The 12,974-nt window shown below is 44.1% G+C and overlaps 2 protein-coding genes across 3 annotated transcripts in view; both read right to left on the bottom strand.

Annotated features, from left to right (window-relative positions):
* Positions 1–4,890, bottom strand: part of LOC105561400 — an 8,538-nt gene extending 3,648 nt beyond the window's left edge. Inside the window, exon 1 of the mRNA XM_012011348.1 lies at positions 3,617–4,890. Coding sequence (XP_011866738.1) covers positions 3,617–3,975 — 359 coding nt within the window. The 5' untranslated portion in view covers positions 3,976–4,890. The remainder of the gene's footprint in view (positions 1–3,616) is intronic.
* Positions 4,891–8,573: 3,683 nt separating this feature from the next.
* LOC105561398 (integrin beta-PS) overlaps positions 8,574–12,974 on the bottom strand; it is an 8,057-nt gene continuing 3,656 nt past the window's right edge. For both annotated transcript variants that reach the window (XM_012011345.1, XM_012011344.1), the window contains exons 7-10: positions 12,401–12,712; positions 12,007–12,207; positions 11,360–11,863; positions 8,574–11,135 (exon numbers count right to left, since the gene is read on the bottom strand). In XM_012011345.1, the coding sequence (XP_011866735.1) occupies positions 11,070–11,135; positions 11,360–11,863; positions 12,007–12,207; positions 12,401–12,712 (1,083 nt within the window). In that variant the 3' untranslated portion in view covers positions 8,574–11,069. The remainder of the gene's footprint in view (positions 11,136–11,359; positions 11,864–12,006; positions 12,208–12,400; positions 12,713–12,974) is intronic.

The following is a 12,974-nucleotide window of genomic DNA, read 5'->3' as shown; positions in this document are numbered from 1 at the left end:
GAAAAGAGGGGATAAGGGAAGCAGTTACTAACCTGTGCGAGAGAGAACGCACAGACACGAAACAGAGTGCATCCTTTTCTACGTGAGCTCTACCCCCACTCCTGAAATTTGAGAGAACCAGCAGTCTAGATATACTATGTCTATGGCCGCATACATGCTACGTGCTGCTTGTGTGCGGCACGGGAGTCATCCCCACTCTATCACCACCACCGCTGTCGCGATGTGGCAGACGTTCCCAAACTGCATCACTGTCCCCGAGTGGAAGTGGCCATCCTCCACCAAAGGCCCGAGATCAAGCGGGCCAGGAATTGAGACAAACATGCCAAAACAGCGGTCTGAAGATTAAAAGAGCCGCGAAAAGGTCAGACAATGAAAACCGCCGAAGATCAATCAGCCAAGCCACCCCCGAACAGCGTTTGTCTCCCTGCGTTTCTTTTCACAGGGAAGAGAGAGAAATGTGTAAATGCGTATACATGTATATGTGTGTATGCGAATTCTATGTTTTGTGTCGTGCACGACTTCCGTTACGGTTATTATAAAGCCTAGCTCTGTGCATAATAGAGGTTTTCGCGTAAAAATATCCGAGGCAAACCAGAGGTAAATTCCGTGAGAAGCGCGAAATCAATTTAGCAGTCATTCGTACGACACGTTGCGCGTCCATTTCCATTGTATTCCACGATTGGACTTTGATTAATTTATGTATTATGTATTACGCATATTGCACTCGTGAAAACACTTTTCGCTCGGCGGCTTCTCGCCGCGCGGGTAAGCAACTCGCGTACCAGCGCGACGAGAGACCCTAGTAGCACGGTGCATTGGCTCAACACTGCTCCAATATTGCACTGAAAAAAATTTCTGGTTGAATATGGACGAATCAGATAATTCCTTTAGGATTTACCAGAATTCCTTTAGTATTTACCAGAATTCCTGTAATCCTACAGAAATTCTGGTAAATCCTAAAGGAATTCTGGTAAATCCTAAAGGAATTATCTGATTCGTCCATATTCAACCAGAAATTTTTTTCAGTGTGGTTATATTGAAAATGCATTGTTCAGCATTTGCCAATGTAAGGCCAATATTGGTCTAACATTGCTAAGTAAGCATAGTGGCTAAATAAAGCCCGTGTCAGACCGCGGATTGAAATTGAGATTAGATTGAAATTTGACCAATCGGAGTAAAGTTTACTAATCTCAAGTTTTGTGACTTTTACTATAATTGGTCAATTTTCAATCTAATCTCAATCTCGACATCAATTCTGTATTTTACAATATAGTGAAAGTGCTAAAAGTCAGCGGCTTTATCTCTTTCTTAGGAGACAGTTAATAAGAGACAAAGCTACTACTCGCTTTTAGTATTTTCACTCTAGTGTAAGATGCAGAATTGACCCCCTTAACCCTTTGAAGCATGCGGTGGTTACCTACGTTACTACCTCAACTTCTTTATTTTTTGGCCATGTAATTTCTACACTGAAAAAAATTTCTGGTTGAATATGGACGAATCAGATAATTCCTTTAGGATTTACCAGAATTCCTTTAGGATTTACCAGAATTCCTGTAATCCTACAGATTCGTCCATATTCAACCAGAAATTTTTTTCAGTGTAGTTAACACATTTAGGTTGGGTTTTTTACATTTTTTGGGTATCTTAGCAATAAAAGAACATACAAAAGAAGTTGAGTAGTCTTTAATATTTATTGTAAAACTTTTATAAATGAACAAATATGAAAAAACTGAATTTTTTTCGAAAAAATTCATTATTGGCCAAGTTTTTTAAGATTATTTCTTGAAAACTTTGTACAAAGGGGTTTTCGGGGTCGCTCATCACGAATCTTATGTCAGATTTTCAAAATTAAAAAAAGCCGACTCAAAATGGCGGATGCAAAGTACGTGAACTTTTTAAGTTTTCAAGTTTTTCAGCATTTTCGTTTGATTACGGTATTTAGGGACTTATCAGGGTTGGGAAAGCTACTTTATAAAAGTATCTAGTTACAGTTTTTTCGCTAAAAATGTAACGAATCGTTACTTTGCAGTGACTTTGTTGCAATGAAAATAAAAATATCAAATCTGTATTCGAATTGTTAAGTGTCGATGGCGTTTATGCGCAAATGCAAGGCCTAACGCGATCTATCGAGGTTTAAAATACGAGGTGCGTCCCAAAAGTGTCCTTGGGCATCCTATTGTGGAAAACCGGTATTCAGTAGTTAGGGTGGACCTTTAAAGCCTATCACACAATGCCAGGCAATAGGAATAGGGAATAGAATTTTTGACGCGTTGGATTCGTCGGAAATTTTCGTTCAACCAATCCAACGCGTCAAAAATTCTATTCCCTATTCCTATTGCCTGTTGCCTGGCATTGTGTGATAGGCTTAAGAGTACCCCCACCAAGCGGCACGACCCAACAGCTGTTCAGTCGGCAACGGTACGCAGTTGCGTGCTTACGGAAGAAGAAAAGAATTCTCGAGGTGAAATTGCCAAAATTTAATACCGATTCTCTGCTCGACTCGTTGAGTCATTGTAAAATGCGACGCTCGGAGTACTCTTAAAGGTCCACCCTAAATACTCAATGCCTGTTTTCCACAATAGGATGCCCAAGGACAAAGATATACGCTGAGGTCGGATACTTTCGAGGACACACCTCGTGTGCTTGAAAGGATTAATCCGTAGTCTGAAGAGGAAGCGTCGCATTTTACAATATTGGTCCAACGTTAGGTTTACACGTTTCTCAATATCGCGCTGATGTATTGTGCTACTCGGGGGGAGACGTTCGATTCTTTCGACGCTCAAAAGTCCCGCACATTCCGCCTTCGTTCGCACGCGACGTAATCGCTTCGAGTGGACGAGGACAACAATTCGCTCTCGCTCTGGGCTAAACCGATCTCGACCGAGAGGGAAGCGAGATGAGTGACGCGATGGACGAGACCGGAAGCAAAACGCGCGCGAATGCGTAAACAGCGGACCGGCATGGATCTCGGGTGTTATCGTCGTTCGAGATAGCGACGCGCATTTTACGCATCTTACTACGAATAATTACGACACACGGTGTCGTTGCGTGCGTGTGTGCGCGCGTATCGCGCGAGATCCCCCCCCGAGCCGAGCGTCCATTCGTAAAGGTGGCCTTGACCTAGAAGGCGAAGTTGCTCTTGTGCACACGAAACGTAAAACAGCTGTAACGCCGCTCCGCGCCGCGCAGCGCGCCACGCTGTGACGTCACGGACGGCCGGAGGCGCGGCGCGTCAGATGCGAGCGAGAGGTGGCGAGAGGCGCGCGCGTCAACAGCGCGAAGACGGCTGTTGATCGTCGCGGCTACTCGCGCGAGTGCGCGTTTGAAATGCTGCTCCTTTCCGCTTTCGTTGAGCCAAGATCGCATTGGAGACAAGAGCGTAGCGAGACACGAGTCGCTCGATGATCGAAAAAGAAAGGAACGACGGAGGTGGGTCTTGTTCGACGCGAAGGATCTCGGCGAATGTCGCAACGAGCCGGCGGCGCGATCGAAAAACGAAAGGCGCTCGCGCGGGAGTACGCGGGACCCCTTTCCGCGATTCCGCCTCTCCTCTTCGTAACGCTTGCGCGGCCGAAGGAGGTGAGACTTTGTAACAACGTGCGCGCGCAGCACTCACCAGAATATCGTGTTGAGCATGACGATCACGTAGAGGTTGACGAAGAAGGTGAAGCCCTCCCAGAGGAGCGTCTTCTCGACGGCGCGGCAGTACCGGCACACCTCGCTCCGGCACGCCGGAGACGCGGACGCTACCTCCTGGGACGATGACGACGACGACGTTGGCGACGGCGGCAGTGGAGGAGGCGGCGGCGGCGTCGACGTCGACGCCGCGTTGCCGTCGCCGTTATCGCGCCCGACCTCGATCCCCATCGCTCGACGATACATCCAGCAGCACACGTCCCACAGGAGCCACTCCGCGGCGCGTATCACGAGCCGGCGACCGGCCAGGAGTCGCTCCCGTACCCAGAGTCGCTCCATCGTCCCCGGCTCGCGGGCCCGTCGGTCGTCGTCGTCGTCGTAGTCGTCGTCGACGCCGACGGCGGTCGTCCAGCGTGCGCGACGCGCCTCTTCCCCCTCGCCCCTCGTCTCGCGCCTCACGTGCCCTGGCACAGCGCGCGTCTCTCTCTTTCTCTCTTTCTCTCTCTTTCGGCTGCACCGCACGGCTACTCGCCGTGCATGGCAAACGCTCCCCGCCTCGTCCGCGCTCCAAAGACGATCGTGGACGACTGTCGTGCGCCACGGAAGGGTATATTAATAGCGTGACAGCCTCTAGGGCGAGTGCGACGCGACGACGTCCGCCCCGCGGAGGGTCTTCCTCGCTGCTGCTGCTGCTGCTGCCGCCGCCGTCGCCGTCGGGGACGGGGAAGGGGAAACGGGCGAAGAATGGAGCGTAGAAACGAGACGGAGAAAGACGGAGCAGCGGCTACAGCTGTTGGTCGAGAAGCAACACACCCCCGTCACCCTGATGGCCCACCGACACGCACACGCACGCACGCACACACTCGGGCGATTCTATTCTCTCCTCTCTTTCTTTCTCTCGCTCGATTGTTAACGGGCCGTTGTACCCGCGTGAGGACGCGCGCACGCAATTCCCTCGTTCCACGGGGGATGAGCTCGCGTCTACGACGACGACGGCCAGGCCGACGCGAAGTCTCGCCGAGGAGGCTGCGAAACGATGCGACTTTGTGCGCCGTTCTACGACGACCCGACGATGACGCGCGCGCGATGGAGGCCGACTGACGTATACGCTCTAGCATTATTTCGTTCGTATATATATGTGTATATACGTCGCGCTCTCTTCAGCGCCTCGCTTCCGCACTCCCACTCTCGTTCTCTCCCTCGCTCTTTCTTTTCTTCGTCTTTCGCTCCCACTCTTCGCGCGGACACAACACGTGACAGTCGCACGCGAGTTTGCGCTTATCGCTACGCGCTGCGCATCGCGTGATTTTTTTTTTTTTCGTTCGCGAAAGGAAGCCAAGGATCGGAGAATCTTTGGAGGAAGACCGAAATCTCCTTCTCCCGTGCGCGCGGATAGAAGCGCTGGTGGCCTCGTGTCGCGTAAACTTGCGCACATTTCGAAGCGCGTCTCCCGTTATTCGGTTAAAGGCCTGGTTTCACCACGCGTCGCTTAACTTTGATCTTTTGTTAGCTTAATTCACGTTTGTGAATTTGCCTCTAAGGTGATAGCTGGAAGGAGACGAAGAACGAATTAAACTAAGCTTTAAGCGACGAATCTTGGTTTAATTCACGATTGTCTCTTTCTAAGGTAACAGACAAGGAGACAAAGAACGAATTAAGCTTAAAGTTGAACGACGTAAGTGTATTCTTTAGAACAATATTGCATCAAGATATTGTAATAATTGAGTGCTGGTTTCTGTCTGGAAGAAACTTTTGAGCATTACTGTCGCGAAACAACTACCTTTTTGTCCAACTGTTAGAAGGAGACAAACGCGAATTAAACTAAGATTAAAGTTAAGCGACGTTTGGTGAAACCGGGCCCTAGGCTAAGTAGGATCGTATTTATTTTTCGTCGGCTGTACTTTTGTTTAACTTTTCGCGAATCGAAAAAATAGACTCGTAAGAGAAACATTTGATGAAATCGACGTGGAACCTGTTCTCTTTCTCCCACGCGAACGCATCTGCGTAATATCCTTTACTTCAGCTGGCTCTTTCTCGCGGTACCGTTTACTCATTCTCGATCATCGTTATTAATTCCTCGGCTGCACGCTATATTTCTTCATTAACGATTCCGGTACACTTGTCGGTCTGTTAAAAAGTAGGCAAACTAGTCGGGGCAAACGTGCTCTGTGAAATATCAGTAAACCAGTTTACTGTCCCTTTCGTGTCCGCGACGCGTTTTAATCGAGTTAAAATGTTTCGAGCTGTGACAGGTTCTCCAATACATATTTTCTCAACGAGTTCAATATTCCAATTAAAACAGCACTGTAGTTATAGCTACGTTGAAATCGTATACTGAAATATGTAAGAAAAGTCGACCAATCCCGGGGGGGGGGTCCAGAAGTGACGAGTGTCGCGCCGCGTACCACGCACGCGATTGGTCGATTCCCCGCGCGCTTTAAAAGGACACTGTAGCGTAGGTCAGTTCCCTTCTTTTTTTTACAGCGACTTACTCTTCCCCCCCCCCCTCTTTCTTTCTGACGTAATCGTGAGTCTCAACTTGTTTGTTCTCTTTTTTTTCTTCGAGTTTATGCTTTGCAAAAGGAAATTCTTTTCATCATCTTTGAAGGGACACTATCTTACCGCAAAAAATCTGTTTTTATGTTGCTTGTCATACCATTTATGTGTATTTTTTCTCTCGTTTTTCCTAAAGTTTCAGTTTGAAAAGATATTTCGACGCTCAAAGTTATTCTTGCCCTCAAACTGCGATAAAACGTGGCAGAAAGCAATCATTTCTTGCGATATTTGGTTTCAACATTTTGCCCGTTACTCCAAAATTAATTAATTATTTTACTAAATCGTTGGAGAATTGAAAAATTACAACGAGGCAGAGTCGCTCCTTTGTTGCGATTTCTGATAATTTCCAAGATAAAGGCAAAATAAGAAATGCGAAATACAGTATAAAATGTGTTTCCTTAAATCGTCGATGCAAGGAGCAGTCCAATTTTTCTAGGCCTCGCACCTTTGTAAAACAATCGCTGTTACTTCTTCCCGCGATTCATCCTGCTCGACGCAAATAATTAATTCCTCGCGGCGGCAAGGAAAATCGGCGATACTCGCCGGTTCGTTTAGTTTAACATTTAACGCCGCGCGAGGTAAACCGGCCGTCCAACCATTCATTTACCGCTTACGAAACTGCCGTTAAATTTTAATTGTACAAAAAGAGATACGGCGCATACTTTAGCATATGTTATATCGAAACATTTGGCGCGCGGCTTTATCGTTGAAATTAATGGAGAACGTAGTACGGCTGTTGAAGTAAATACAGGATGAATCATCGAGAGAGTACGTCGGGAGACGTCTCTCCCTCTCACAGATAAACAGATCTGTTGAGATAACGAGTAAAATATGTGACGCACTTTCGATACATATTTGTATTATTTTCGATTGCACAATCAGCGTATCTATCGTTGACAAACAGCTCTCCTCGATTTCCGAGAACTCCCTTCCGGGACTCGTAATCGATTCGAGATGATGCCGCGCGATTCGGGACAGCGTGGTTCCCTCGGGAAGAAAATGCTACCCAGGGAATATAAAGTAACGGTTACATAACATCAATAATTTCCTGCTCAACAATGTAAATATTATATGATACGCATGTTAATAGGGTGAGAGTAAGTTTAAATAGTACAGTTAGGGATAGAACGCGGTACGGGAAATGGAGGGAAATTAATGAGAGTGCGTATGAGGCAAGAGTATAATTGTAAAACGCAAGTCCCACTTCTTGGCATGTAAGCTGAATTTAAGTGTAATAAACCCTAGTAGCGCAATATATTGGCGCGATACCCTGCCGGAAATAATTCTACAAAATTGTACAAAAAATTAAATATAACTGCCAGAATCTAAGAAATTCTACGTAAAAAGCAGACGTTTTAATTGTTTCAGATTTTCTTGTTTCTCAAGTTTTTAAAACTAGTAAAGTTTTGTACTCATTTTTATAAAATTGTACATTTTCATGAAATACTACTTGCAATAATTTCTTGATTTGAGAACATTGTAATTTGTGGTACTATTTCGTAGATATTTTTACAAAAAATTAATGTTTCGACCAAGATATAAAAATTTCCACAAATTCCAAGTCAATTCTTTGTAGTTATTTATAGAAATTTTTCCACTAGGGTATTGGTAAATAATGCAAATCTAATACTCTCAATATTGGTCCAATATTGTAAGACGGACGCCTTCTCTTATTTAGCAATATTTGTTTAATAATGTATCAATATTAGACCAATATTCTTATTATATTGTTAATATACTGGCCAATGCACTTCCCATATAAATCTAATATTATATAATTATTATCGTGCAATATTTACATTTATTCCATGGCCAATATTGGTCTTACGTTGGATAATATCGGCCAATGCATTTCTAATATAACCAACATTGGACCAATGTTTAGCCAATGCAGTGTGCTACTAGGGAAGATTGATTGATATAACACGCATGTTATATTACATTTGCATTGTTGAGTAGGAAATTATAATATTAATATTATGTAACTGTTACTCGTGGTGTTTACCGGGTAATGACCTCGACAACGCTCCGGAAGTAACAAGTTTAACGACGGGGAAAGGAGTCGCATCCATGCGCGGAATTGAGACACCGCGAGGAGGAAAGAAAGCCGGTATGATATGATAGAAAGAAAAGGAAGAGCGCGTACGGAGATAATCCAACGTGTGTTCTCTCCTTTCTCTCTCGCTCTCCACGCGCCGCGACACACGCACGGATACGCGGCGCGGCCGCCGTACGCGACGAACATCGGTCAATATTCTCGTTAATCTTTGCCGCAAATCGATCTTTCGTGCCCTCCTGCCATTCTGACCCAGAATGACCCGCAAAGCGCCCCTAGCTAGCGGTTCCCAGGGCAGCCCCCTGCGAATGAGGAAATGACGGCGCTTACTAACACATCATCTTTATTAGTCCTCGCAAAAGGTTTACATATAGTCCTATATCGGGTTTGCGAACTATCGCACGTGGAGTAACATCGACTATAATTAATTCTCGTTGGAGTTATATAATATATGTATACATATATAAAAGAAAAACGGCGATTAATAATGTCGCGAGGACGCGGTTAGCTGTACCGTAAAATTAGCCATTAAAAAATCATAAAAAAAAGAGTAAAACGGTTTAGACAAACAACACGATATATAATTGTGTATAACGAGCGCGGCGGGCTCGCGATTTCGCGTCTACCGCGCTATTATTAGTCTCTTTTTCTTCGTGGCACAATGGAGAGAAGGCCACGCTGCATCTCCCGAGTCCTTCCGGATCGATCTGGCTCCTCGCGAGATTCACGAATAGAGAGAAGACTGAAATAAATAATCCAGCTGTCACGCACAAGCAACTGTTTACCTTCGGTATTTATAATCCGCGTATCATCCGGAATCCTCGTCTACTCCTCCTACGTTAGAAATATCGTAACCGATTGACTACGTGACGTACGGGGTGACCCCTTAGTTGTATGTCAGTTTATCTACGGGGAAATTCGCAGCCCGAGACGAGACGAACGTTTTACGTAGCTCGTCCAGGCTTTACAAATTGAAATCTCCGCCTTCCGCCGCAATTGTTTCTATCTCGAAAACAATTAGACAAAGAGTTAAACCCGCGTCTTTCGGTACCTTTGAAAAATCGGCCAAGTTTGTTTTTGACTCTTATCGCTGCGTCGCTGAGAATGTCTCAAAGTAGAGACGTACGATTTATAATTTATTACTACAAAGTGGATAACTAATTAAGTACTAATTCGCGTAAAAATAATCATGTTTAATTCTCAAAGTCCTTTCGTTGTTATTCGTGTGGACTTTTAAATAAATTCCAATAACTTTGACGATTTTCGAAAATGTAGAAAACTTCAATTCTGAAATACTTTTCAACTTTTTTTTTCTACTTCTTGTTTTCGCAAAATTGCAGCGGAAATAGGAGACGTGCGTTTGGACTTCTTTTTATCTTATCACGATTCAAAAAATAAAAATAAAATTTTATCCGTCATCTTTTTTTGCGCTGGTTTTAAATTTACCCCGTAAAGAATTGACATTTAATTAAGGCGCATCCTATATATGTGTGTATATATATATATAACTTTATATATATCTTTACGAAATAATACGCGAGTCATAATCGTGCAGTCATCATCTTCGAGCTAACGTTATAACACGGAGTAAACTTACTTCTACATGGGTCTCGGACAGTACTTTATACATTTATACAATTTCCTATAAACACACTTTCGAGTCCTTAGTTGCACAAAAATACGCTCTAACGATTAAAACAATTACATTACAGGATGAAAAATTCGCAGGTAAATGCAAATTCATCGGATTTCGCTGTGTAAAGTATATCTTATAAATTGCACTGGTAAATAGTGCGTAAAATCTTCGATAGTTATTCGTTTCTGATCGAAAAGAGAAAACGTTTTTTTTCACGTAGCAAATATATCAGAGATGTAACTTAATGTGTGCAATATACTTCAGAATGGAGCGCTGAAGAAAAAATAAAAGATTCACGTACGTCTTATTTCGCTTCGTCCCGGAAGTAACCGCTTTTGTGTTTCAATGATCCTTTTCAATAATTAATCCTCGAGCTATTATAATTGATTGTCTCGAGGTGCTAATAAATGCTCAAGTTTCTTATCTGTCAAATTACTTTGCTGTTGAAAGATAAGTTTGCAGCACTTTGTGAGTCATTCCAGTTTATATTTCTGCAAAAACCATTACGTAGTATTTTCACAAGTTTTAATTTTCTTTATCTTTAAAGTAATAACATTTTATCCTAATGCAGAAATATACATATAACACATATAGCTAACGTAACAAAGTAAAATAGCATAGATTTGTTTCTTCAGATTCTGAATTATCTCACACATCAAGTGACATCCGATACGTCGTTACGTATATTGTAAGACATGTAAAAAAAAGTTAATGCAAGCGTGGTAGTGATATTATCATGATAATGATATTAAAGGCACTTGAGTCTCAGAATTAGCCTAACTAGTCTGGTTTTTAAAACATGATCGCCATAAAATGTAACGACTTCGTTTACAAATAGCGCGTTTCATCGCGCGCGCACGCATCCGAAATGCAGTCTATGTTATATGGCAGTATTAAGTCATTCTTTACAAATATCTCAACAAAAAATAGAGTATACCGTATGTATATCTAAATATTAGTTCCTTTAAATAATTATATACGCTAAAACGTTAGCTTTAGATCTCGTTATGTCGTTGAGGTCTTGGCGTAATTCAGACTCTTGCTAAGTTCGAGACAAGATATTGAATCGCGCGTGATCGGTACTTGCAATTATTTGCGAGTTGTTTGAAATCGCATCAAGTCGCAGCGACGATGCGATTCTTTCTTAAGAATCACACGTTATCTTCTCCTCCGTTTCGAGACGCATTATTTTCCGGCGTAGGTTGGATTCTTGAAAGTGGAAGTCGCTTGCTTATAGATCGGATTCTCTCCCTAGAAAGCAAAAGGAAAATATTAAAATCATTACCATATAATTCTACATGAGACTTTGACAATTAGTCTTAGTATGTTATCTTTTTATTGATGTAATTTTATTTAAAAAATTATCAACTATTTTAGTACTCGAGATGTCTTTCCGTTAACAATAGAAATTGGGAGCAAAGTTGAATCCTTAAAATCGCGATTTGATCATAACTTATAATACGAAAGATACGTACCGTATCCCACTTGGCCATCATTCTTTCCTTCTCGAATCGAGCGAATTCTCGTCTATCGTGTATAGTCGTTAGCAGTTTCCACAGCAAGAGCAATGCGAGACCGATGAGGACTACCGCCGCGATCACGCCCAGCACGATGCCGAGCATGTAGACCTGCGGCGGGCACTCGCGCTCGTTTTGAGCGCGCACCTGCAGGCAGTTGGTCTCATTGTAATAGTAAACGAAATTGTACTTGCAGTCGTCCTCGTCCGTGCCGAAACACGGCACTTCGTCGTTGTCCACGTCGACGATCACCGTCTCCACGCCCTCGGGCACGAACTCTTTGCAGTTCTTGGCGCATTCGTCCGGATCGCTGTAGTTGCCAGTGCCATACATCTGGCACTGCACGCAGGGCTTCAGCTCCTCGCAGCGACTCGGGCAGGTCGGGCACTTGTTGCAATGTTTGCCGGAATAGCGAATGTTGCCCTCCTCGTGACAGATACACTCGCCACAAATACAGTCGCCCTTTACAAAGCGAAAAATGAGAGACTCAATTTGCGAACAATCTCCTAGCTTTTTAAGACTTGTGGTTACATAAATCTCTTCTCTAATTACTAAAACAGCCGTATATAAGCGCCTGTATATGTAGCCTTTCTGCTGTCACTTACATGGCCCGAACAAAGCACACCATTTGTGGTTCCCGGCGCGATGCAAGAATCATTGGAAGACCTGCAGCTGCAGGATGGTCCGGTCCAGCCAGAATTACAGACACATTGACCACACTCGCAAGTGCCATGATCAGAGCAGAGCTTACCCTGATCACGATCGCAGGAGAAATTATCGCACTCGCAAAAGTGTCCCGATATTATCTGCAAAAATATAAATTTGTGATGCCGCAAATATCACCCGCGCAAACAATTGTTATAACAATTACGCTTATTTATACCGGTTCCGTTTAATTTCGTTCACTTTTAATTTTTATCTATCTTCCTCATCGCAAGTTAAACGGAATCCGTCACACGAGAATTTCTCCAACTGCTTGGGGATGAATTGGGGAAATACCTCGTCTAGATTCTCCCGCTCTTCGCATTCGCATTGGCCGCAGGCGCACGTGCCACGGCCGGAGCAGTCGACGAGGGTGGTGTTGTCGGGACGGCATGACTGGAAGTGCTTGTCGAAGCCGGTTAGCTCCTGGTGCGAGCTACACTCGCAGTGCTTGCCGAAGAACCCGTCGTAGCACTCGCAGACGCCGCACTTGAGCGTACCCATGCCGTTGCACTCGGCCGAGTATTCCTCGTACATATGGCCCTTACGCTCGCACTCGCAGTCGCACAGCATCTCCAGATTCACCGTGAGAGACTCGTTGATACCGACCTGGAAAACAGCAATCCGATTAGCATAATGCATTACACAATACGAAATATAAAGATTATATACAGGGTGAGTCTTTCCATATCCGACAAAATTTTTGAGAAGGAAGAACGGATCGAGATGAACAGAAAAGTCCTGTACCATTTTGCAATATTCGTAATAGTTAACGAGTAATTAATTATTAAAAATCGTTGTCTTAGGCCGGCCTACCGCCCACTTCGAGCGCGTGGCAAGATGTGACCGCCCGGCGATCGATATTGCTATG

Source organism: Vollenhovia emeryi, unplaced genomic scaffold (assembly GCF_000949405.1).
Source record: "Vollenhovia emeryi isolate VEMERY1.0 unplaced genomic scaffold, V.emery_V1.0 DF939207.1, whole genome shotgun sequence".
Taxonomy (NCBI): domain Eukaryota; kingdom Metazoa; phylum Arthropoda; class Insecta; order Hymenoptera; family Formicidae; genus Vollenhovia; species Vollenhovia emeryi.
Note: the sequence above shows the minus strand (reverse complement) of the source record. Positions and strands in the feature narration are given on the sequence as shown.